This window comes from Eschrichtius robustus, chromosome 16 (genome assembly GCF_028021215.1).
Source record: "Eschrichtius robustus isolate mEscRob2 chromosome 16, mEscRob2.pri, whole genome shotgun sequence".
Taxonomy (NCBI): Eukaryota; Metazoa; Chordata; class Mammalia; order Artiodactyla; family Eschrichtiidae; genus Eschrichtius; species Eschrichtius robustus.
In genome coordinates this window covers 6,608,684-6,634,194 of record NC_090839.1, presented here as the reverse complement: position 1 = coordinate 6,634,194, position 25,511 = coordinate 6,608,684, and the positions used below count along the sequence as shown (strand labels likewise).

General features: G+C 48.2%; 2 protein-coding genes across 3 annotated transcripts in view; one reads left to right on the top strand and one right to left on the bottom strand.

The window, feature by feature from the left end:
- The first annotated feature begins 6,827 nt into the window (after positions 1-6,827).
- On the top strand, positions 6,828-17,882 carry FAM210B (family with sequence similarity 210 member B). Its single transcript, XM_068524098.1, has 3 exons — positions 6,828-7,068; positions 15,202-15,377; positions 15,593-17,882. The coding sequence occupies exons 1-3, from the start codon at positions 6,883-6,885 to the stop codon at positions 15,807-15,809; spliced, it is 579 nt and encodes a 192-aa protein (XP_068380199.1). The 5' UTR covers positions 6,828-6,882; the 3' UTR covers positions 15,810-17,882.
- Positions 17,883-19,110: 1,228 nt separating this feature from the next.
- Positions 19,111-25,511, bottom strand: part of AURKA (aurora kinase A) — an 18,947-nt gene continuing 12,546 nt past the window's right edge. For both annotated transcript variants that reach the window (XM_068525160.1, XM_068525161.1), the window contains exons 7-9: positions 21,928-22,076; positions 19,899-20,073; positions 19,111-19,757 (exon numbers count right to left, since the gene is read on the bottom strand). In XM_068525160.1, the coding sequence (XP_068381261.1) occupies positions 19,578-19,757; positions 19,899-20,073; positions 21,928-22,076 (504 nt within the window). In that variant the 3' untranslated portion in view covers positions 19,111-19,577. The remainder of the gene's footprint in view (positions 19,758-19,898; positions 20,074-21,927; positions 22,077-25,511) is intronic.

The window sequence follows — 25,511 nt, the reverse complement described above, 5'->3', positions numbered from 1 at the left end:
CGAGCCCTAGCAGGCTGCCCTATCCACAGTCACAGAGCCCCAACTCCCCAGCCCCCTACTTGGCTTCCACGCTGCATTTGCTGCTGCCTGACACCAGAGGGCACACTTATTTGTTTGATGCCCGTCTCTGTAAGGGTAAGAATAAATGGAAAAAGAAAAAAGTTGATTTTCCCTGGTGCAAAAAAAGAGGAGAACCTTCGCATTCCCACTCTCCTTTTCTTAGAGCATGTGATTCTTTCTCTGCCCTTTTGAGATGTATGTAAATCTTTTTAAAGGCGAAATAAGCCGCTTGCAGGTCTTTAAGACCCAGGAATGTGTTAAGAGTCTGAGAGCTGTCTCCTTGAAATGTAAACATCAAGGAAGATAGCAGCCTATCTCCTAGGCCAGGTGAGGGATTAACTTCGGTGACTAGCTCTGTGCTATAATTACATGCTTGTCACAGAGGCACGGGAAGTGTATTATTCCTTTGGATAAAGACAATTAGCAGGGACAAACGAGGGTGAACTATGTGTGACAAACGGTGCCGTCAAGTCCTCTTACCTGAGAACTAGTTACTTTTTGTCTTTGGATGAAGCCATCTGCTTAGCTGCATAAAACGAGGCGCTTTCTTCCTGTCTTTGGGATCTCTTTAGTGAATTGCCCGTGATCTGCATCACGTTCTAGCTTAATGTTTACTCAGTAATAAAACTCTTTTCTTTCTCTTCTCCTTTAGTGGAAAGGTTTTCTGGGTCAGCAGATTTTGTTTTGAATTCTCCCCACCACCCCTCCCCCCTGGCTTCTCTTTCCCAGTAGAACATAAACCCCAGGGGACCTTGTCTTCCTTCTTCACGGCTGTGTGCCCGGCACTGAGGAGGTGCTTAAAACCTGTTTATTGAATGAATAAACGAAGTTGCTGGCTTTGTCCTTTGAGTTTTCATTTTTTCCAGTGATCAAATGTCACCTATGACAATAGTTTTGTTAAAAAACAATTAAGCTTTCTCCACAGTTGTGCAATACAAAAGGCAGCCGCTGGTTTGCTTAACAGATATTGATTTTATTTCCTGTTAATCCCCATGCTTCTCAGGCATGAGTCAGTAGTCTTTAAATCGTTATTACCAAGTACTTCAGACATTCTTATTAGCAACATATTGAGACATCGAACGAATGAGAAAATCTTCAAACATCATAGTTCCAGCTAATCCAGATCCTTCCCGGGTACCGAGAAGTGATCGTTTCTATCTCCAAGGCAGTCGAGAGGAGATTCTTGGAAAACCCTATCAGCACATTCATCCTCAACAAGCTACCGCTTTTCTTGGTGGTGGTTTTACAAGTAGCATCTCTCTCCCTGAGTGGCCTCATTGGACCGCACAGCTCAGGTTCTACGCCCTGTGCCCCCCACCCCGAAGCTTTTATTTGTGTCCAGCCCACACCATTCATCCTCTTCTCGGAACGAATGAATGAAAAGGAACAATAATAATAATGGCCACTGTGCTCACCACGATCAGCTTTCGGGAAGGCACTGTATGTGCTGGTCCCTGTGCCGAGCATACACATGCATGAAATTTCTATTCTTCTTCACAGCAACCTTGTGATATGGTGCTATTATTATTCCCATCTTACAGATGAGAAAACTGAGGTCCCAAGATGTTGAGTGACTTGACCCGTCACACGGTCAGTGCACCATAATGGGGGGACACACCCCCAGGCAATCTGACCCCAAAGCCCCAGCTCTTGGCCCCAAGCCATAAAACACCATTTGTTTCAAAGCGTTGGACTAATCTTCTATCTTATTTGTGGAAACAAGAGAAAACCCAGCCAGGCAGTAACCTGGGGCAGGAGGAACCCAAATTCCTCTTAATAACTCACATTTTCTGAGCTCCTGCCATCAGCCAGGCACTAGGCACAGCACTCAAAAGGTGTCATCCCACTTCAGCCTCACACCAAACTAAGAGGGGTTCACTCACTGTCCGCGTCCCAGAGGTGAAGCCTGAGAAACACAGAGAGGTGTCGGGACTTGCCAAGGTGCCACAGTCACTCAGTGGCTGAGTTGGAATCATATCCAGGTCTCTCCGCTTCCACGGCCCATGTTCTTACTGACGATTTTTTCCCCAAATGATGAAGAAAAGCAGAGATGATGATCCAACGTCAGCCCAAGTTCAGACAAGGACAGAGCTCCCACAGGGTGGGCCACGAGGAGAAAGAGGTCGCTCAGAAGTGGGTGGTGGCAGCTACCACTGGTGACATTCTCCACGCCCCCCTTGGTGCCTAGCAGAGCCCCGAGCATGACGCGGATGCTGAATTAATAGTGACTGAACAACTGAGAGCGAATGCACCTCTCCCTACAGAGACCTACAGCGCGTGCCTCCATGGTTCCCAGTTCAGACGTGGTCTGTGGGGCGTGGAAGCCCGTTTTCTCCTCAGCTCTCCTCCTCCCTTCGTTGTGCCCCACAGGCCATCTGTGCCGTGATGGAGGGAAGTGGGGTGGGGAGTGAAACCTTTGTGGGGACTGATACCATGCCCGTCGTGCACACATGGGATTGCTCTTCACTTTTTCAGGAAGTCACAGACACATGTGTCATTATTCCCATATCACAGGAAAAGAAAGCTGAAGTTAAAGCAGGCTACATACCCTCCTTGGGGCCGCACGGCTAGTGTCACGAGCTCCCAAACTCCACCCTCCGAAGACCCTGCCTCACAGAGGGAGAAGAATCAGTAGGTGCCACGCGGTGGAAGAAAATGTGCACACGTTGTTGGCACCCCGTAAGTGCGTGTTGATAAGTGAATGGGTGAGACTCTTTCAAGGAGAGGGTTACTAACAGGATCTACTGCTACAAGATGTCGCTAACAATAGTTCAAGTTATAATAGAAAAAAAACTGGAAATCACGTATATATATATATATATATATATTTTTTTTTTTTTTTTTTTTTTTTTTCAGGAAGAACGAGTCTGTTTAATGACACGGCTGGGTCTGGTTACAAACATCAGAAACTACAAAAGGAGGACAGGCAGTTACACGGATGGCTGCACGAAGATGGGACAGGAGGACACAGGCACAGTAGCCACAGCAGCAAAACATCCTTGAGGACAATACACGTGACCAAGGGGCACACATTGGGGGGGTCCCCAGCAACGCTGACCTAGATGGATGGAGAGGGCCGACTGCAAGCCAGCAGCCAGGAGAGGCAGGGGAGGGAAGGCCCTCAGCCCACAGAGCCCCAGGAAGAGATGGAGGCATCTGGTCCCGTCACCACTGCCCCACCGACAGCAGCCTGGATCCCCCTCCCGCCAGGGCCGTCTGTCTTAGTGGCAAAGGCAGATGGAGCTGGCATCCGAGGTTTCTGGACCATGGCCCCTCCCCCGCTGCAGTCGTCCTGTCCAGAACTTCTGGCCCCCTCTGTCTCCCCTTGCCCATTTAGGGACAAGTCAGGGGGCCACCTCCTTTTGTGGGGGGCAGAGGTAGGGAACGCCGAATCCTTTCTGCCTGAAGTGGAAAGCAGGAATGTGGGGAGCTGGTCAGAGAGAATGGGCTGGGCTTTGCTGGCAAGCTGGGTCACCCCAACCCTGCCCACGCAGGCCCGGGTCCTCTCTGTGCTGATGTGGGACCCCGTCATCTCTGCCGGAACACTCTGTTCTCTGCCCAGAAGCTGCCAGGACCCCTCGGAGGGCAAAACCGAGGCTTCACACGTGCCTCTGGGCCTTCACGTATATATTTATTATAACCTATATTAGTCAGCTCGGGCTCCCATAACAAAATACCATAAACTGGGTGGTTTAAACAACAGAAATTTATTTTCTCACAGTTCTGGAGGCTGGAAGTCCAAGATCAGGGTGCCAACATGGTCCAGTTCTTGTGAGCGTCCTCTTCCTGGCTTGCTGATTGCTTCTTGCTGTGTCCTCACGTGGCAGAGAGAAAGAGTTCTGGTGTCTCTTCCACTTCCTATAAGGGCACTAATCCCATCATGAGGAACCCACCCTTATGACCTAATCTAACCGTATTTACCTCCCAAAGGCCCCATCTCCAAACACTATCATACTGAGAATTAGTGCTTTAACATATGAATTTGGGGGGAGACACAAACCTTCAGTCCATAACACCCATTACCAGGACACTGGATTAAATAAATCATGGAGCACCTATACTATAGAATGCTCTGCATCTTTTAAATAATAATATTGCACAATTATGGATTCAACAGGAAAGACATTAGTGACAGATGAAGTGAAAAAGTCACATTATGATGCATATATACAACATCACCCCATTCCTACCAATACTAGGGGTGTGGGGTACTTTGGCAAGACCTGGATCTCACACCCATCCCCTGACCAGAGGGCCACCAACCATTGAGATTGGACAACTTCATACAAACTACAATAGGAAGGGAGGGGCATCTCCAATAGAAAGAGGGAGCTGGGCAGACAAAAAAGACAGAAACGCCAGCCACACTGCCACGTCTTGAGTCCTCACTGTGCCACGCCAGGTTCTACAGGCACTGAAATGTACTATCTCTTTTAACTTTCACAGTAACCCTTTGAGATGGGTATTATTCCTCTCACTTCTTGCAAGTGAGGAAACAAGAGACTTAGATCGTTGGAGTCGCTTAACAAAGATTCTAAACCGGGCCTGCACTGCACCAAAGCTGTGATACTAACCAACAAATCATGAAACCACAAAAGCCTTACTTTTACCGCATCGCCTGCTGCTGGCACATAGCAGGTGTTCAGAATAATGAATGCTGATTGGAAATGAATGGAGAGGAGGCAAGAAGTGATGTATGGGCACGGGTAGTTGGATTTGCTTTGGGAAAAGGGACAGAAGCAGGAGGTGGGGAATGGTGGAGGGAAACAGGGAGGTGGGCTGGAGCCATCAGTTAACACTCAGGCTTCCCCTGAGAAGTAGGAGGCCAAGGTATATGCCAGGAGAGATGGCATCAGGGCAGGAAGGAGGACTCCAGGTGGGCAGGAACTGTTTAGAACAGGCACTGCAGAATCTGACAGAGAAAGAGAACTGGAAGAAAACTGTTCTCGTCCTCAGGAAGACTCAGGTACAACCACAGAATATGTAATGGGAGAAAACGCGGCAATGTATCCCAAACACTGTCCAGTTTCTATTTTAACACAGTTTATCTCCTTGTGCTCCAGACTCTACCTTCCCACATTCTTATAGAAATGAGCCACAGTGAGTAACCCCGAGGCCCTGGACCCCTGAGCAGATTAACCATGGTTCCCTTGGAAACTGGGAAGAAGTAGTTCCTCCTCCACCAGAAGGGAAAACTCCTTTTTCTTCCTCCAGCACCCCGGCCCCCTTTAGGTTTCAGCCCCCTCACACACACACACTCATGTGTGCCCCTTCCCCCGGTACACGTGCACTTCCCGTGTGACACTCGCCGCCGTGCACGGGCGCACAGCCCTGTCACACTGCCTGGAGTTACCACCCCCCCGTCCCCCGGCAGCCACCCCCTCTACCTCCCTGCCAACAGAACCCCGATTGTGTTCAGGAAGACCATGTGCCTGCTCTGACCTAAGCCAGGCCTATTTCTTTTGCCGGATCCTCAAATTCCAGACTCCCTTGCAGCTAGGAGTGTCCTGTGACTCAGCTGTAGCCAGTGAGACAGAAGGGGCTTCTCAAGGTGGGGGGAGGGCCCTGAGGTACTGAATTTGGGCACATCGATTCCCATCTCTTTCCAGTGTAGAACGGCTAAACGGCTGGCAGAACGGCTATAATTTCCCTTTGCACCTAGGTTTCTGGATACGGACTCATTTCTGCCAATTGAATGCACTCGCAGAATATTTCGAAGGCAGAAAGGAGGCGGAGGCATCCTCCTGCGGTTTGGGCTGTTTGCTGCTGGTAAACAAGTGTGCGGAGACGTGGGGTTTTCTGCAGAGAATTCAGGTGTCCAGTCACCACCCCATGGGTGTGGACAGTTAGTTGTGGCCGAGGCAACCGCCTGACCCTGCTTTCCGGTGTCCAGTGATCTGTTCTGTAGAAGCTGGAAAGCAGCTGCAGTGGCAGTTTCCTGATCCTGGGGTCACGGCTCTGGCAGTGTGCTCTAGAATTCACTCATTCCACTGGCCGACCCCTGACACCCACCTAACGGCTTGTGGCTTGTGTCCCCCCTCTTGCCGGCCCGTGTTGCTCTGTCCAGAGAGCCTTTCCTGGGGGGCCAGCCTAATGTCCACTCCTCCAGCTCTTCCAATGCTTTCCCAAGCAACCGTTCCCTGTGGTAAAAAAAAAATTTTTTTTTCTGTTTAAAATAGCAAAGATGTAGAAACATTCTGGATCCTCTAGTTTGAACCAAAAAAATGCTACCGGGGGGTCAGGCATGACAAAAGGATGAGGGTAAGAGGCCTCAGGGAATGTTTCATTTCTGTGAGCCTCAGTTTCTTCTTCTGCAGAATGGAGACCAAAGACTATTATCTTTATTACAGTTAATAGTTGACTACTGTGGTAGACTGCATTTCCCAAACATGGTCACGACAACACTTCCCATTCCACAAGCCCTTCCACACGTGACCTTGTCACTTTCCGTCAAGTCGGAGGAATCTAACCCCCTCACTCCTGAATCAGGCAGGGCTGGGCTGGCCTCTGACTCGCTTGTAACCAACATGATGAGTCAGGATCCGCCGACTGGAATTCGCAGGCTGTCGGAAGGGGTGCACGTCTCCAGCCCCGCCCATTTCGCGCGGGGCTCCAGCTCCGGTCCCGCCCCGGCCGCGCGTGGCTCCAGCCCCGCCCTCGCAGCTCAGGCGGCGGAGGGGCGGGGGTCGGTGGGCGGGGCCAAGGACGGCGCGCGGCCCCGGCCCCACCCCGCCGCTCTGGGCTGGGGCTCCCGCGGGCCCCGCCCACCGCGCTGCTCCCTCTGCGGTCCGCTGTGCGGGCGGCGGTGGAGGGCTGCGCACCATGGCCGGGCTGCTGGCGCTGCTGTGCCCCACGGGCAGGGTGGGCGCCCGGGTCCGGTCTCGCGCCACCTGGCTCCTGGGCGCTGCCGCCCCCCACGCCCCGCCGCCCGTGTTTCTGCCGCTGCTCGGGCCCGGGCTGGACGCCCCGCTGATGCGCGCGGCCCGCGGGAACTGCCACGGCCGCCAGGTAAGCCTCCCCGCCCCCGCCCCCACCCCGAACCCCGGGAGCCCCGATCGTCGGCCCATCTCCGCCGAAGGAGAGCCTGACTCGCGCAGCTGCCCGAGACCGAGCACCTCCAGGGTCCCCAGGCCTCAGATCTCTGCAAGTCAAGGAAGCGGGTTCCCAGTTGACAGCCGGGGAAACTGAGGCTCAGGGAAGTGTGGTGACTGCCCAGGGTCACAACCTCCAGGGGATCCCAGGATCCCAAAGCGTCAGGCTGTACTGTGGTGGTGGCCGAGAGGATTGGAGATGGGGCCTGGGCTTGGTATGGACGTTCTCACTGGGCGGTAGAGTTGTTCCCTTTGAAGTCGCGCCGGGGCCTCCTCCCTGGGCCGAGGAGAAAGGCTTGGTGGGTGCTGCAGCCTCTAACACCCCCCAGCGCTTGCTGCCACTCCCTTTTTATCTAACCCAGAGGGCAGGCCTCCCTGTCGGACTGCAGGCAGGACGCGCGCAAGAGACTCAGTGTTACTTCATTGCATCAATATTTCACTTCGGTCGCTTCTGTGTATGCTAACTGAAAACTGGTTTCCATTCAGAATGGTAATGCAGACTATCCCTTTTTGAAAGTTTTGAAGTGGGTCTCCTTAAAGAAAAAAGGGGGTAAGCAGTGAAGTCTGGAGATCCAGAGCTAACAAGTTGGGAGAAGCAGTGCCTGGAGCTTTGCACCTTCGGTCCCTTTGCCTGCCTGCATCCACTCACCAGCGGTGCAGCCCTGCCCCAAGTGCTGAAGGCCTCTGAGCCTGTTTGCTGACCTTGCAGGCGTTTAAAATAGCACCTTCCCAACAATAGTGTGGGGAACAGTTCCATGAGCTGATGTGGACCTCGACATGGTACCACCGGGAGCCAGTGCTTCCTGAATGTTGCATAGGCATTTGACCCATGACCTTACCATGCCTCTGCCACAGGTGGAGAAACTTCCTTCCCTGCCTCTGCTCCCCCATCGGACAGGCGGTAGATCTTGTCTCTGCCTCCTGAGCCCAGTTAGGGGACCCTCATGCGTCTGGCACCCTCCGCGCACACCCAGCTGTCTCCTGGTGATTGTTCGTGGATCAGCCCAGCTGTCCCTTCCTCCCGGAAGCCTTCCCTGACCACCAGTGATACCTTGGGTGCCTCCACTGGCCCCATGGGTGTGCATCTTCTATGCGCTCATCATATGGAATGTCCTCCCGACTTGCTGGTCTGTCTTGTGAGCCTGGCACTGGCAGGTGTGTGTGTGTGTGTGTGTGTGTATGTATGTGTATGTGTACTGCTCCCCCACCCCATATTTATTAAAGTAAGAAGGCTGTATTAGAAGGGTCAGGAAGGTTTGAGGAATGAGCCAAATATCTTGCTCACAAGTTCAGATTGTTTAGAGTGACACCTGTTTTCATTCATGCAATAAGTAATATTAATAATAAACACTATATTGTGTTTACTTTGTACCAGGCACTGTTCTGAGTACTCTGAAAATATTAATTCATGTAATCCTCACAACAACCCTGTGACGTAAGCAATACTGTCATCCCCCCCCTTAAGCCCAGAGAGGTTGAGTAACTTTCTGAGAATCACACAGAGGTTACCTGCCAGAACTGGGATCCAAACCAGTCTCGTTCCAAGGCTTCTGCCCTCAACAGCTGTGCTGTGTTCCTCACTTATTCGTGAGTGTCTGCACTGTGCTAGGCACTGCTCTAAGGTGGGGGGGGGGGAATAAAGCAATGAACAAAACAGACACAACCCACCCTCAGGGAGCCTGACGTCTAGTGGGAGGGGAGGGACAATAAACAGAATATATATACACTATATATATACACTACCAAACGTAAAATAGCTAGCTAGTGGGAAGCAACCGCATAGCACAGGGAGATCAGCTCTGTGCTTTGTGACCACCTAGAGGGGTGGGACAGGGAGGGTGGGAGGGAGACGCAAGAGGGAGGGGATATGGGAACATATGTATATGTATAACTGATTCACTTTGTTATAAAGCAGAAACTAACACACCATTGTAAAGCAATTATACTCCAATAAAGATGTTAAAAAAAAAAAAAAAGAAAAAGAAAATATCAGGCTTGTTGATGTGACAGGTGCTACTGAGAAATGCCAAGGGGGGAGGGAGGGTGCAGATGGGCAGGGCTGCAGGGAGGGATGCTGCCAGTTTAATAAATAAGGTCATCAGGGAGGGGCTCCCTGAAAAGGCAGCGTGTGAGCGAGAACTGGGAGGTGAGGAGGACGCTGGGGCTCAGAGAGCAAGCCCTCCGCAGGTACATGAAATCACCTATCTAAGAATAGACACCGGGGAGATGCGATGTTGTCTGCATCCAGGGCAGCGACTAAGGATACATCACAGGTTCTTAAGGTGATATTTCACGATGAAATGCATGTCTGAAAAGTTTCCATTCCTTGCAGGTCATCGCCTCATAAATTCCTTTATTTCAGTCTCTTTATTCTCCTCCAGGGTTAGGAAGAAAAATGCGTGACCCACAATGATTAAAGAGATTTGCAGGATAAAAGGAAGAAAATTGTCCATATAAGATTCTAACTCTAGAAAGTTAAAAACTAACCGCAGCACCGGCTAACAGGAAATTGTCCGTTGTGTCTGAATATTTTGTCCCTCCCATTGTCTTGCAATAGATGCTGGTTATTCTGTAGCTGGAAGTCTGGCTGCCTTTATTATTTTTCTTTTCTGGCCAAAAGGCCTTTTGCCAAAATAGAGGTCGTACAGCAAAGGGCTCTCAAGAGAAAGAGACAGTTCCGCCCGGTCCTGGCAAGTGGACAGAGGGGACATAATGAAGTCTGGTTGGGCCAGGTGTCCAGGGTGGGAAGTGAAAGGGGCTTTCACCCGTCATCAGCCGCAGGACGTTGTTTGGCTCTTGGAACCGGGGGTTGTCCACTGCCCCTCCTATCAGGGCCTGGCAGATCTCCCGTCTGGGGCACTTCATCCGCAGCCAAAAGGCGGGAGCTGTTTATCAGAAGGAGCCTGAGCTCCCAGCGGCCATTCTGGCTGCTGGGCGTCAGGGAACAGGGAGGGCGCGGCGCCGGCCCAACCGAAGGGTACTGGTGACAGTTTTCCTTCCCCCCTCCAGAGCCTTGACGTTCAGGAACAGGATCTTCCTTGAGGAACGTTCAGCTCTTGGGGGACATGAAGGGGAGCCTGCAGCACAGAACTCAGTCTGGGCGCTGCCAGCCAGCTCATAGCTTTGCCCCAAACCTTGGTCTCCCATCTGTCGAAGTGGGAGCGACAGAGGTGCCCACGCCGTGGGGTTGTGGCGTTTTTATGGGACGGCGCCTTTCAAGTGCTAAGCCCGGTACCTGGATCAGTAGAAGGGGCCTCTCTTGAGGACACCGGTGGTTTTCCTGAAACCTTTCAAAAAATGTTATGCTTTCCTGCCTATCAGAACCAGTCTCTGGGACCCCATAAATGGATACTGGAGTTTAGTAGCCACTCCCCTTTTTTTAAGTGTTTGTTTTCATAAGTCTGAAAAAAGCCCGCAGAAGTCAAAGCTAAAGGCAGGGAGGAAATACAGTTCATCCCCCACCTTAGGACCTTAACACTTAATTCCCAGGGACTGAGCAGCCTTTAATGAAACAGATTTAATTTTAATTTAAGCTTTAATTTAAAGCTTCCAGGTGTTTTGGGGTTTTGTTTGGTTGGTTTTTTTTTTTTTTTTTTCAGTCCCAACTGCAGTTTGGGAACAAAAGAGATGCTCTTCCAGTTGGGAGGTAATGAAAAGACTCTTTCAACTAATAAATCTGAGTTTTGTACCAACTTTTTTGGGAGCAGGGGCAAATGAGTAGCTGCTGTGTATGATTAAAAATCAAGGATGATTCTGGGAAACGTTTTTTTTTTTTTGGCCACGCTGCGCAGCTTGTGAGATCTTAGTTCCCTGACCAGGGATTGAACTCGCGCCCTCGGCAGTGAAAGCGCGGAGTCCTAACTACTGGACCACCAGGGAATTCCCAGTTCTGGGCAAGTTTTAATCCAAGACTGAATTCCACCCCCTCCTTGCCGTGCGTGGAATGTGGCCCTTCACTGAGCCTTACTTAGTTCTTCTGGGGACAGTAGGAGAGTCTGCTTTTGTGCCTTATCTTCTACGTATGTGCAGCACCCACGGTTTACCTTCCGTTCTGGCGGCTGGTCCAGAGCCAATCCCTCCTGTCCTGCATGAAACCAAGCTGAGAGGCTGCCCCAGGGGTCACCAGACACAACAGGGCTCCAGACACTGCAGACATTCTTTGTAGGGCAAAATGGACTGTGGCTCCCAGCTTGCCCTGAAGAGTAAATTTTAGAATCTGTACTTTGTATTTCAGTTGAATCAAATTCTGCTTCATAAAAAGGAATGAAGTTTGATACCTGCTACAATGTGGATGAACCTTGCAAACATGATGATAAGTGAAAAAAGCTGCCGTAGTCTGTTTGGGCTGTTGTAACACCATAGTCTGGGCGGCTTAAAAGGCAGACATTCATTTCTCACAGTCCTGGAGTCAAGAAGTCCAAGGTCAAGACACAGGCAGATTCAGTGTCTGGTGAGGAGGGCCTGCTTCCTAGTTCGTAGCCAGCTGTCTTCTGTCTTCTTGCCATGTCCTCACATGGTAGAAGGTTCAAGGGAGCGCTCTGGGGTCTCTTTTATAAGGGCCCTGATCCCATTCATGAGGGCTCCACCTTCATGACCTAGTCACCTCCCACCTCCAAATACCATCCTGGTGGGGATTCAGTTTCAACATATGGATTTGGGGCGGGGTGGGGGGGGATTTCCACAAACATTCAGTCTGTAGCAGAAGCCAGTCACAAAAGGCCCCATGCTGTATGTATAGCCCCGTTTACATGAAACGTCCAGAAAGGGCAAATCCATAGACAGAAAGGAGTTTCGTGTTTGCCTTCCCCCATCAGGATGGGGGAGAGAGGAATGGGGAGTGACTGCTAATTGGGTGACAAAAATGTTCCAAAGTTAGATCCTTGTGATGGTTGCACAACTGCAAACACACGTAAACCATTCGACTGTATGTTTTAAACCTTAAGATGGACTTTATGGCCTGTAATCTATATACCAGCAGAACTGTTACCAAAGTGGATGGGCCTCCCTGGGGAGGAGGAAGAAACGCACGTGGGGCGTTAGGTGGTGACGTCCCGATGGAGGGAACTGCACAGGAGCGGCTGTGTGAGGGTCTTGGTTTTAAAGAGGGTGCTCCAGGAGGGCCTCCCTGAGGTGAGGTCGGAATAAAGACCTGGAGGCGGGTCTGTGAGGACGTCGGGGAAGAGCATTCAGGCAGAGGAAGCAGCAGATGCCAAGGCCTGGAGCGGGCCTGGCCCGTCCTGCTTAAAGCAGCAAGAAGGCCGCGTGGCCCCAATGGGTAGCAGGAAGGAGAATGGGGGGGAGGGGGGCGGGCCTGGAGGGCTGAGGGGCTGGTGCTTCCAGGAGGCCTCTGACTGGGGTGGTGCTGTAATCCCACCTCGGCTTTTACAGGCTCCGTCCGGCCACTGTGTTGAGTGGTCAAGGGTGGGACTGGGGGACCAGCTGGGAGGGAGGCCATCACAGTAACCCAGGGGAGAGATGAGGGGCCTGGGCCAAGTGGTCCTGAAGCAGCGTTCCCTAAACCCACCTAGGCTGGCACCGCTCAGCGCCCCTCCGGTCAGTAGCCCTGTCTGCTGCTCTGTAGGGTCAGCCCCTCATGGGAGACCTGCGAGGTCAGGCCCCGGGCCCCTAGGTGGCCCCTGGTCTCTCATGTTCCTGCCCACAGCCTGGGCAAGAGTAGCTCGGGAGGTCTGGTCCGAGTGCCGTCAAAGAAAGAAAACAGCCCAGAAGGCCGACTGCAGTGGGCCCGGTGGAGGGCGGGGCAGTGGATTCTGATGGGCAGACACTGACATGTCCTGAGGATGGAAGGGCAGGGGTGGGCCACCAGGGCTGCTGGCTCAGGGGACAGCACGGATGAGCACGAGGGATGGAGGACGCAGCGCGGGCCTGGCGTGCGATGGGGGGACGAGGCTTGGGTGGGCAATGGAAGTATCTGAGGAGGAAGGGGACCTGCTGCACTTAAAACTCTTTATCAGGGAGTTCCCTGGCAGTCCAGTGGTTAGGCCTCCGCGCTTTCAGTGCCGAGGGCACGGGTTTAATCCCTGGACGGGGAACTAAGATGCCAAGGCACAGCTGTGTGGCGCGGCCAAAAAAATAAAAAAGTAAAAACTCTTGATCACATCCTAGTACCTGTGCGTGCGATCCAGCTCAACCCCTCATACACCGGGCAGAGATGGTCCCTTCACCCTCCCAGTGCTAGGAGCCGGGCAAGACGACCAGGTCCTCGCTCCCTGGAACCACACATTCCGGGCCTCTGGCCAACAGCAAACAAGCGAAGAACGGAATGCTTACATACATGTATTTGTTCTATCTGTTACATTATAAGCAGGACAACTCCTGAAGATGGAAATCTCAGAGAGGGAAGTAGAGATGTGATAGCGTGGCTGCCACTGAGGGCAGGCAGCTGAGGTGGTCAAGGAGGGCCTCTTGGAGGAGGTGACTGTGTTTCCAGCTTAGGAAGTGGCGTCACTCCAGTGTGTCGCACGGCAGGTACATCTGAGAAGGGAAGGCCGCGTGGAGAGTGTGCTGAGGGCGGGCAGGAGCAGGGCAAAGGGAGGCGAGAGTGCTGAGCAGGCGTTTACCTGGCAGCGCTGGCTGATCACTTAGAAGCACCAGGGGAACTGATACCTCATCGCAGTGCCCAGGCCTCACCCCAGATCTGTGAAATCAGAGGCTGGGCGCCTGGGCGTAGACAGACGGATCAGCACCATCTGGGTCCCCTGGGAGCTCTTGAGGAAGGCAGCGTCTGGGGCCTCCCCGCAGACGTGCCTGGTCAAAGCTCCCACCTGCCCGCCTGCCCGCCTGCCCGGCAGGGGCTCCGGGGCAGGGCCGGGAGGAGGACCTGTGCCTCGTTGCGTTTGGAGGCTGCTGCCCTGGGCACCTGTGTCATTTCACTTTCATCCCTGGGGGTGCCACGCTGCATGTCATGTGTCCCCACCCCCCCACCGCAGCCTTTGAAGCGTGGCTCCACTGCAGCATGTTCTAAAAATACAAGAAAGCAGCCGTCCCGCTGCAGAGTCAGTAGCCGGAGCTGACTGACCCAGATGCTGTCAGAAGAGCTCTGAGGTCTGTCGTTAGAGCTGAAGAAATCCTTTGATGAAAAAGGCACTCTCCATATTGAGCAGTTTTGTCTTTTTAATCCAAGGTTTTTATTTCTCCCAAACATTCCAGGCCTTGTGGATGCTCAGTAATTGTTAACAAACACCCCACGCAATGAATACTTTCTGTACTAACCCTGCCGCTGCATTTATGGCCTGGGAACTAGCCCTCCCTTTCTCCGTTCAGATCTCAGGGGTAAATCTTGATTCCAGAAGTAAATATGTCACGGCTTCTGCTCCGTTTTATTTCGTACCCACTGTCTTGTAGAGTCTAGCATGGTTGTCGTGTCACCACAGACCTGGTGGCATGAGACGACACACATTTATTCTTTTACGGCCCTGGAGGTCAGAAGCCCAAACGGGGTCTCACAGGGCTAAAGTCAGTGTGTGGGCAGGGCTGGTTCCTTCCAGCGGCTCTCCGGGAGAATCCATTTCCTGCCTTTTCCAGCTTCTAGAGGTGCCTGCATTCCTTGGCTCGTGGCCTTTTCCTCTGTCTTCAGAGCCAGCAGCACAAATCTCTGCAAATCTGACTCTGCTTCTGGCCTCACATCTGCTTCTCTGACCCTCCTGCCCCCCTCTGTCCACTCACAGGACCCTTATGATTAAGGTCCCACTGGTCCCACTCAGAAAATCCAGGATGATTTGCCCATCTCAAGATCCTTAACTTAATCCCACCTGCAAAATCCTTCTGCCACATAAGGTAACATATTCACAGGTTCTAGGGACTAGGACCTAGACATCTTCGGGGCCATCGTTCTGCCCATCGTACCTGGTACCCAGCCCTTCACTGCACTCAGTGGTTTAGCGGGCATTAGCCTCAGCTGACAAAGAAAGAGAGTAACTCATCTCTCACTGGACGGGAAAGAGCAGAACGCTGCCTGCGTCTGAAGCTGTTGACGACACTAACATCCTTGCTCCTGCCCTAAAGTGTCTCCCCTTCTTTGACTTGTGCGCAGGACACCAGCAAAATCACTGTGACAACAGGCGGCAACAGCAGCAGCACAGAGGAGAAAAAGCAAAGCAAGTCGCAGCAGCTGAAAAAGATTTTTCAAGAATATGGTGCCGTTGGCGTGTCAGTGCACATTGGAATCTCATTAATCTCTTTGGGCATGTTTTACATGGTTGTTTCAAGGTAAGATTTTGACAGTAATAGATATTTGTTTTTCGCTGTCACCCAAGTGTCTTTGGGAATAAGAACTTTTTTCTTAAGACTTTATTTTCATCTAGCTACTTTCATCACATTTTTTAAAAATACTGTAAATGTCATAGCCAAATTGATCGGTTAACTCTATCCCTTGCTGTAGTAAACATCTTTTGTGTTTGTCTGTTTGCCTCTCTCCCCTCCAGTGGTGTGGACATGTCAGCCATCCTGCTTAAACTCGGGTTTAAAGAGTCACTGGTACAGTCGAAAATGGCAGCAGGCACAAGTACTTTCGTGGTGGCCTATGCCATCCACAAGGTGTTCGCACCCGTGAGGATCAGCATTACCTTAGTTTCCGTGCCCCTGATTGTCAGATATTTTCGGAAAGTGGGAATTTTTAAACCTCCAGCTGCAAAGCCTTGATGAACTCTTCAGTTGTGGGCCTGAAAACCTATTTCTTTGAAATGACACATTTTGGACTGGTTTTATGATGTAGGGTTTATGGTGGGGGTGAGGCAGGGGCTAGCTGCTGTCTTCTCGTGAATAGGATTTACTTTTGCCAGCAAAAATTCAGGGTTTCAAATCACTGTAATGTTTTTGCTTTGTAAGTTTTGGTAATGCTGTTCATCATAGGGCTTGCCTGCATCACCTAAAATGTCAGCAAAGCATCACCACTGCGTTATCATCTGAAACAAAACTGTCAGCCAGGAAATGTTCCTTCTGGAAGATCATTGGTGAGGGTCTGCGTGCAGAAGCCTCAGGGGTTAATCTTTGCTCAAGTTCTTAAAGGGCAGTGATTCATTAAGCTGGTTTTTAAAATTCCCCTTCCTCCCATATTTGCTGTCAGGCTGCCTTAGCTTTAATATGCAGTATTGTGCAAAACAGCTGCCAGTGCTACAATTAATGAAGCAGAATTTAAGACTTCACAATATGGAATCAGGATCTTAATTAGCATAAACACTTTGACATTCATTACACTTGTTTGGGGGGAAAGAGAAACAAGTATTTCTGGTACGTTTCACTGATCCCAAGACACCTTCAAATCTGGACATGATGGGGCCTGCCTCAGCTGATTTTTCCCAAACTTCATTAAAGTAGGTCAGAATCATTTGTCTCTGTTTCGGTAAAATACGGAAACTTCATCCAATAGTAATGGCATCAGTTGGCCCCGGACGCCTGTGTCCTCAGAGGAATCTGGATACTGCACATATACGCAAAGCTGAGACAATCTTGGCCTAACTAACTCTGTCTCAGACTTCAGACATTCCAGAACCAGTGTCACAGTGTTTACATTGTGTTGCTACTTATATTTTTTTAATTGAGTTAAAATTATGTAACGTATGCAAAAAAAGATTTTGTATCACTCTCTAAAAAAGGAAAATTACTAGCAGTTGCTGTAAATGGGAGACAACCGCAAAATAGTAATACAAGCCGGGCAGGGACTGAGCTAGTTTACCAGATAAAGGGTGTGTGACTTTAGGCCCCTCATTCTCTGTTTGGGACATGGGTTAAGAATAGAAATGCAAGCACACAGATCCCAGTTGAGACTTTCTCCTTGAGACAGTCAGGCGCAAGCGACGGAGAGGGAATATATTCCCATGGGCTTCAGCATCACTGACGGGACACCTGCTGCACACCCCAGGAACCCCAGTGTAACCAGTCTGCGCTGCCACCATGGTTGAGGGGTTGCATTTATCTTTCTGGCTTCCAGATTTATTTTTTATTTTAGTTTTTTGGTTTGATTACATTTGTGACAATCAGAAAACTCAAGGAACTATAAACTGATCATCCTGGTTTTACTGAGATCTGACTATTGACAGTTTCCTAGTTAGCCCGTAGTAACCCATGGCAATCAGTTATTTCAGTTAACTTTTATGAGAACCTTTGTGAGACAGATTCTCCACTTGCAAGATCTTTAAAGTGGATCCGTTATTCCACCCCCCACCCCCCCTTTTAAAGCAGTTAGCCCACTGCCAAAAGGTTTTAGCAATTTAAAGTTGGAATTAGACTGCCTTTCTGGGGTCTAATTCCCAGGACGCATCCACAGCAGAGAGAGATGGCACCAGTGCTAGGTAATTCCTCATGAGGGCAGGACCAGCACTTTTGTGTTGCTGTCTGTGTGTGAACAGTTGGCTTTGGGCTCCTAACCACCTTCCTCACCGGCCTCCCAACCATTCAGATCGTGAGTAATGCCTATGCAAAAAAGCCGATAGGGATTCCTACAGGTTTAAGGGCTTGAATGGGAGTGGAATGAAAGGGCAAGCAATAAAACAAATTATCATACCAAATAGCCATAGCGTTCTCTTGTAAGCCCCAACTCCACTCCACTCCAGTGGCCAGTTGTCAGAACAGAACAGAGTAACTAGAGAGGCAATCAAAGGATCAGGGAGTTAGAGCATTATGTGACTTCACCAGCAAGATGTACAGATCACTTGTATTTACATTGTTTTTATGGAACTAGGGGAATAAAACTGATGATCTATTTTAAACACGTAAGCCATTGTTCACCTCTAATTTTTTATCTGACAAAATGAGCAGCTTAAATTCCGTGAAACAAATAAACATCTTTGTAAAGTTTATGAAGAACTTTTTATTCTTAAAAAGCCATCACTGCTGCTGATTATGAAGCAGCAGCACGTGTGACTAGTTTATTACTGCTGTGCTGCTACAGTGAGCTCTCTTCTGTGCTTGTGTGGGATTGTTTGGGGAAATGACAGCTTAGCTAGTAGTATCACTGGTGGGGTTATTCATGTTGTGTTGACTACAGCCGGGGTGGATGGATGAACTACTACTCTGGGATGTAAAAGCTCAAGACTGTGGGAACCAAAAGCTCCTTTGTCCCAAGGGGGCTAACTGGACACGGCAGTTTTACTCAGTTCTTAAGTTTCCACGACTACTTCGGCAACTCTGACATGGAAGCGTATAGCCACGTCCTTCTGTGTAGACATTTCTGAGCTCTGTATGCCTCTTGCACTGAAAGTCGGCCATGAAAGCATATTTCCTCTCCTAGTTCTAAGTTCAGCACTTCCACCTTTGCCTTCATCATGGTCAAGTTCACCATCTTTGGTTGATGCACAGATGTTGGCAGCTAGAAATACGTCATTTTACGTGATAGGAACACACAGAACCCGAGACCAGCTCCTCTCATGGCACCTCCTCATTTCTAGGCCAAGAGTGAACAGGTGGGAAAAGAATTACCCATGCACTGCAGACAGGTGTATTTGTGGACTCAGGTTTCAAGTTCACACAGATGCCACAACTCCAGTGTGTCCCGTGGGAACCAGGTGACAAGGGGAAGAAGGGAAGCCTCTGCCAGCTGTACTCAAGGGGCAGCAGGCGTCCACTTTATAAGCCACGATGAACACTGATAGCGCCCAGATCCAAGTACGGCTGGGGAGGAGGGATTCCGTTTAGGCAAACACTCCTTCACCAGAGAATCAAGACAGAAGCCACACTTGGGAAATCCGTTCGCCAAGAACTGGTTCACCCCACGTGTGAAGCTCTTTGCCACCCTGTTGAGAACACGGTCAGAGGCCAGAGGTGGGCAGGTGTGGATGTGGAGGACCCCTCCCCTCTGTCCTGACCACCTGCAGCTCTGGTGGTCCCCCAGAGTCCCCCGCTCAGTCTCGCCAGGAGCTAAGTGGCTGAGGACCAACAAGCAGGCTCGGCGGGGGCACTGGACAGACATGAGGGCAGTCCTAAAGGAATGCCATGGACGTAAAAATACACGTCTATACAAATGTCTTTATTTTAACATTTAAAAGAAAGAATCACATGTTCATTCCGACAGCTTTACCAGACCGGGCCACCCGATAAGTTACACGCACACAGGGACTTGTAAAGTTATTGCACAGCTTTTCAACGGGTCGAGTCAGGACCAAGCAGCCGCCCTTCCCCACAGCCAGGCGGCAAGTCCATCTTCCACAAGGACACCTTACTCGAAACAGGCTGCGGGGTGGCTGCACTTGAACCTTGCCTCCAGATTGATTACATAACCACGGCTACTCCCGCTGCAGAGTGTCGTGTCTGCGGAGGTGGAGCTCTGAACTGGGAGGCCGAGCACTGCCTGCTCATAAACAGTATTTCCTGTAGCATCTCGACGGCGGGCAGGCAGCAGGGAGATATGCCAGCAGCCTGTTCCAGGCAGGTAATCAGCAGCCCTGTCTCGAGGATTTCTGCCCCCAAAGATTCTTAAGATTGTTTGCTAGCTGATTCTTTTTTTTGACTACTCGACGGTTTTGAATTTGCCGTGATCCAGGGGTGTTCAAGTACTTCTTTGAGGGTGGGCCGCTGGCTGGGATTATGCTTCAGCAGTCTGGAAATGAGGTCCCTGGCTCCCTCTGGCACAAAGTCAGGGAATGTGAATTCCACCTGGGTAAGTGTACAATAAGTGACAGAGTCACAAACGTGGCTAAGAGAGAACAGGATAAATATTCAGATGGTAGCCTAAAGTCAAGGCTGATAAGGAAGGAATTCTAACAGAATGATGGGTCCTTTCTAGTGATGTCTTACCCGTGATATTCTTTTGTAGGTCTCTTGGTATGTGTTTGCCTCAAAAGGAGGCTTCCCAACTAGAAATTCGTAGCAAAGCACCCCAAGGCTCCAGAGATCCACCTTCTCGTCATGCATCCGGCCTTCAATCATCTCAGGCGGCAAGTAGTCCAGGGTGCCGCAGAGGGTGGTCCTCCTAAAAACGGAGGCAGGTTCAGGTTGACGTGCTTCTGTTTCTGATGCACAACAGCTGCTCAAAATCACCAACCACTACACTAACGTTGAGCGCTTTTCCTAGGCTAGATCCTGTGCTACGAAGCAGGTACTGTTACAGATCCCCACTTTTAGACAGGGAGATGTACAAGATCTCACAGCTAGCAATCAAGCTGCACTCCAAATCTGTCCAACTCCAGAACTTCCTTAAATGATATAAAATATAGGATTTAAAGTATCACGATAAAATTTTGTGGACAACTAGGGAAATTTGAACATGGACTAAATAGTAGGTATTAACAAGGCTGTTAATTTTCTTAGGTGTGATAATGGTTGTGATTATACAGGACAATGTCCTTATTTTTAGGACATGCACACTGAAGCACTCAAAGGACGAAGCACGCTGTCTGCAACTTATAAGCAGACGACACACCCAACATGGCAAAATGTTAACAACTGTTTGAGTGTAGGCACTGGATAGACAGGTGACCAATTCAGCACATTTGTATGTTGTTTTTGTAACAGAGGTTGGAAACAAACATCAAAACAGGAGCAAAGACCATGCAGGTTTTGCTGGTTTATATCAGTTACTCTTTGCCTGGTGCCCAGGGAGCGCACAAATGTTCGCTCGACTGCATGGCGACCCAGGATTAAGGAGCTGCCTCTCCAGATGTCTAGCCTCTCATCACCACCGAGATTCAGGAGACGGCCCGAATCGGGGGTTCTCAAATGACAGCACAATATCGCAGGAGCTCTTACAGTTATCAAGGTACGGGAGGCGAGGACAAGTGACCAACATTTACACAGTGTCCTCTTCAGAAAAGGATCAGCTACCTTTCCTGTCACGATGACACCACTGGGAGGGTTAAGGTACAGTTTAGCCCTGCGATGCCACGAAGCCAGGTGCCAACAGCTCCCACCCGCAGCAGACCACCAGATTTTTTTTTTTTTTTTAAACGGAAAGAGACTGCAGCAGCAGATTCAGTGCCTTGCTGGAAACAATTAGGAGTGGTCTGTAACAAAAACAAAGCTCCCCACACCCAATGGCATCTATTTTAGACTATACAATTTTTTTCAACTGGCTTTAAGGTAATCTGGCTGAAACTTTTTAAAGACCTACCCCAAAGCTGACAAACTCTTATTGATGGATGTATGCTTTTAAATGCCCTACTTCACACGTGGTTCCAAAAGCTCATTTAAACTCCACTTAAATTTTAAAAAGGAGAAAATGTTTTAGCTCTGTTGGCAAAGTTCACTTAAATTGTTTCATTAGGCTGATCTCTCCACTTTAAGAGGAGACAGGAAAGGACTGTTATGTTGACAAACAGAGGACGAAAGAATCTTTGCCCCCCACCCTGAAAGCTCCATCCAAACCAGTTTGGTTCCTTTAAGTTCCCTGAAGAACTGTGCTCTTGGTTCTAGATCTTCGCAAGTGCTGCCCTCAGAAACTTCTGTCTCCTGGTCCAGGAAGCAGTGGAGTCTCCCTCACACCAGTCAGTCAGGTGTTACTGCCCCTGTACACATGCTGCACTTCACCTGTCATACAGTTGTCATATCTTTTACTTATTTGTCCCCTTCATTAGCCTCGAAGGACATTACGCATCTTTTAACCCCAGGCTTAGGACAGGATAAACAGCGCAAAACGGCTGCAGAATAAAAATGTTCTTGAAGACGCTAGTTTACTATCAGGCTTAAATTACACCAAAGTACATGTGTCAGTTACCTGCCCCAACTCAGCACAACATCTATACTTTACATTTTTTACTATTTAGCTCATGATTAGCCCCTGGGCTTTTGCTAAACCAAACAAACAAGTTCCACGTCTGAAGTTACATACCTGGAGGATGGGGCATGTACTGACCACCCAAAATCTGCAATCTTAAGCTCTCCAGATGATCCAAGGAGCAGATTCTCTGGCTTAATGTCTCTATGAATAACTCTCTTTGAATGACAGTAAGACAGGGCATTTGCCAATTCTGTGATATACTATTCAAAAAAAAAAAAAAAAGTATTGAACGTCTGTGTTTCAGATTTCTATAACACAACTTTAGACACCTCTTCTGGAAGGAAACCCGACATAGATTTTAACATGTTTCGTAGATTTTTAAAGCCAAAACTAGAGACAATGGATGACTCTACAAGAAAACAAACCAATTTAGTGTTCAGCATGAAGTACAAGTGATTTTGTGCTACGTTATTTGCTAACACAGCAGATGTGATATTGAAAGACAGGAAAACACCGAGACAGCACTACATCCCCACGTGGCAATATATGGCCCAGCAGCAATGAATTAAGACAATATTGAAAAACTGGTATAAATTAGGGAGTCAGACGTGTAAACGGTTTTTAACATTTAAAACAAAAACTCTTAAGTACAGACAATTCCCATTTTTAAACCAAGGCCAATTTACAACAAAAGGATTTGTCTGAAGCTAAAACTTGAAGAGCACCGGAGGAAAAAAAATCCTGAACAATAAACTAAGAGCAGTTGTCCTGGCATGTTAAGTAGTGGGCTAAATTTGGGGGCACACTACATAGTAATTCATTAGTCAGCTTCAAAGTACACAAGCAAGTCAGTCCTTTCATTCGTTTTGTTTCCATTTCAACTAAAAGATCTAGCAAGCAAGTCCAGAATTTGCTTTAACATATAAATAAGAATTGTTTTATAGTATACTGAAAGAATACATTTAGCTCTGACTTAAGTTAGAGAAGTGTTTGTTTCCCAAAAGTAATTCTAGACAGGACTGAACATTATTTTATACCAAAAAAGGTTTACTAAACAAATGGGTAGAAACCAGATGTTATCGTCAGAAAGGACATTTTTCATTTTTTTCAGCCAAAAGCCAGAGACCAAAATTTAGACCATAATAAACTGAAAGTGAAGGCCAAGAAAGCTCGTCGCCTGCACCAAAGCTGGGTTGATGATGCTCTAGGAGCACACGTTACAATTCCGGAGGGCAACAGGCTGTCCCTGCTCAAAGCTCGGCGAGAACCAGAGCCCTCTGGCATCAACTCCCTCCGCACCTCCCACATTAGACTGTGGGTACACGTAAAGGTCCCTAACACTTCTCTAGAATTAGTTTTATTTTAATGAATCAGAAAAGAAAAACAGGTGCGTATATATATCTCCGAACTACTAAGGAATCTAGAAAGAACCAATCTTTTCTTTCAAATAGCTATACGTCTACACCAAAGTAAACTCCATCTGGACTGAGGAAAACTGATTAATAACTGATAAATATTAATTGCCAATTAAATAAGAAACTAGTTTGGTTAACTAACATTTAAAAAGCAAATAAAATAGATTTATACTTATCCAAAGGGCAAATATTTAAGTTTAAAATAGTACATCCTTGTGGCACAGACAGGACCAGAGGGTCATTCACCAATAGTGCTGTGATTTCATCAGAAGATAAAAGTAAAACCACCTGAACTTAATGCCATTTAGATCAATGCCAAAAAGAAAATGAGTGTACATACTACCCAGAGACGTCCACCAGGAAACAGAACAAAGTAACCCGCATTCAACAGGCCCATCGTCGGCTAATTCAACAAAAAACAGCCCAAATTAAGACTCAGCTTCTTCAAACAATTTTCACACGATAAAGGAGAGTAGGATTCGTGGGGGGGACAAAACAAAAACCTGATATGTTGAACTTTATTAAGATTAAAAACGTCTGCCCCCTGAAAAGCAAAGTTAAGAGAATGAAAACACGAGCCACAGACTGGGAGAAAATGTGATAAAGGACACGTATCACAAATACACACGAACCCTTAGAACTCAGTAAGACAACAAAAATTTTTAATGGGCAAAAGATCTGAAGAAACACCTCAAAGATGATATACAGATGGCAAATAAACACATGAAAAGATGCTCAACATTGTACGTCATTAGAGAACTGCAAATTAAAACAGTGAGGCACCACTGTACACCGACTGGAATGACTGAAATCCAAAAAGCTCAACAACACCAGTTGCTGGTGAGGAGCAACAGGAACTCTCATTCATGGGTGGGAATGCCAAGATGGTATATCCATCTTGGAAGACAGTTTAACAGTTTCTTAAAAGCTAAATGTAGTCTTACCATACAAGCCAGCAATCGCACCCCTAAGTATTTACCCAGCCAATTTGAAAACCTATGTCCCACAAAAACCTGCATGCAATTGTTTATAGCAGCTTTACTCGTAATCACCGAAAACTGGAAGAAACCAAGATGCCCTTCAGTAGATGAAGAGATAATAATGGAATAGTATTCACCAATAAAAAGAAATGAGCTATCAAACCCTAAAAAGATACAGATGAATCTCAAATGCATAGTTGTTTCCCACAGGGTAACTGGTTAACAATGCTACCACTACACATGAACACTGGAATTGAACAGATAAATGGATGGCGGAGGGTGGAACCCAAGTTTCTCAATGTTGGGGTGGAGGTTACAGATAAGCAAGGGAGGAGGGTAAAATGATCCATGTGATAATGGACTCATGTTTTGCTTAATATAGATACGGATGGATAATATAGAAATACTTTTAGATACATGCATTTACATGGATTACTATACACATATTTCCTTGCTCTCTGTCAGCTGAAAGCCTAGAAGTAATAACACTCAGTAGCAATGATCATATCCAGCGCCCAGATCTTGGTTTCTAATAACATTTTCCAATAAAAGGAACCAAAGCTCCTTGGAGAAATAACGAATTCTAAGACTGGGATAGGAAATGTACAAGATGAAGCTGGAACATCTTATAGCACCAGAAAACAAGAAAGTGCTTTTACATGCACGCACACACACAATGATAGGGACATATCCAAAGGACACAGGAACCACGAGAGAGCTCCCAGTGGCCAAAGCTGGAACAATGAGAGCAAAGTGGTATTAGATTATACTCAAAGTATAAAATAATCCATGAGTATATATTAATAAATGATTGACTACATTTTCTGACTATTTTAACATCATTTTGCCTTTGGTGTGGATATTTGTTGTTATATGTCTTTTATGTCTATGGACTAATTTTGTCTGCTGAATCAAAGGATTTATATCATTTATCAAATTTGGAAAATTCCCAGCCGTTATCACTTCAAACATTACCTTCTGCCCAATTTCTCTATTTTTTTTTCCTTCAGGATTACTAAATTTATTACTAAATTTATATAAGAAGTAAACATTACTTCCAAATGCCAAAAATAAATAAATAAATAAATAAATAAATAAATAAATAAATAAATAAATAATGGAGAATAGAGAAATATCTGGTACAGAATTCCAAATAACTTATGTCGATACCCTGCCCTATAGGAGATGAAACATAACCCCCCATGGGCTGTTCCTCTGAAACGACACAGCATGCAAACGGAGAAAAAGAGTAACTTTACAGTGGAGAAACCTGACAAACACTACCTCAGCCAGGTGATCA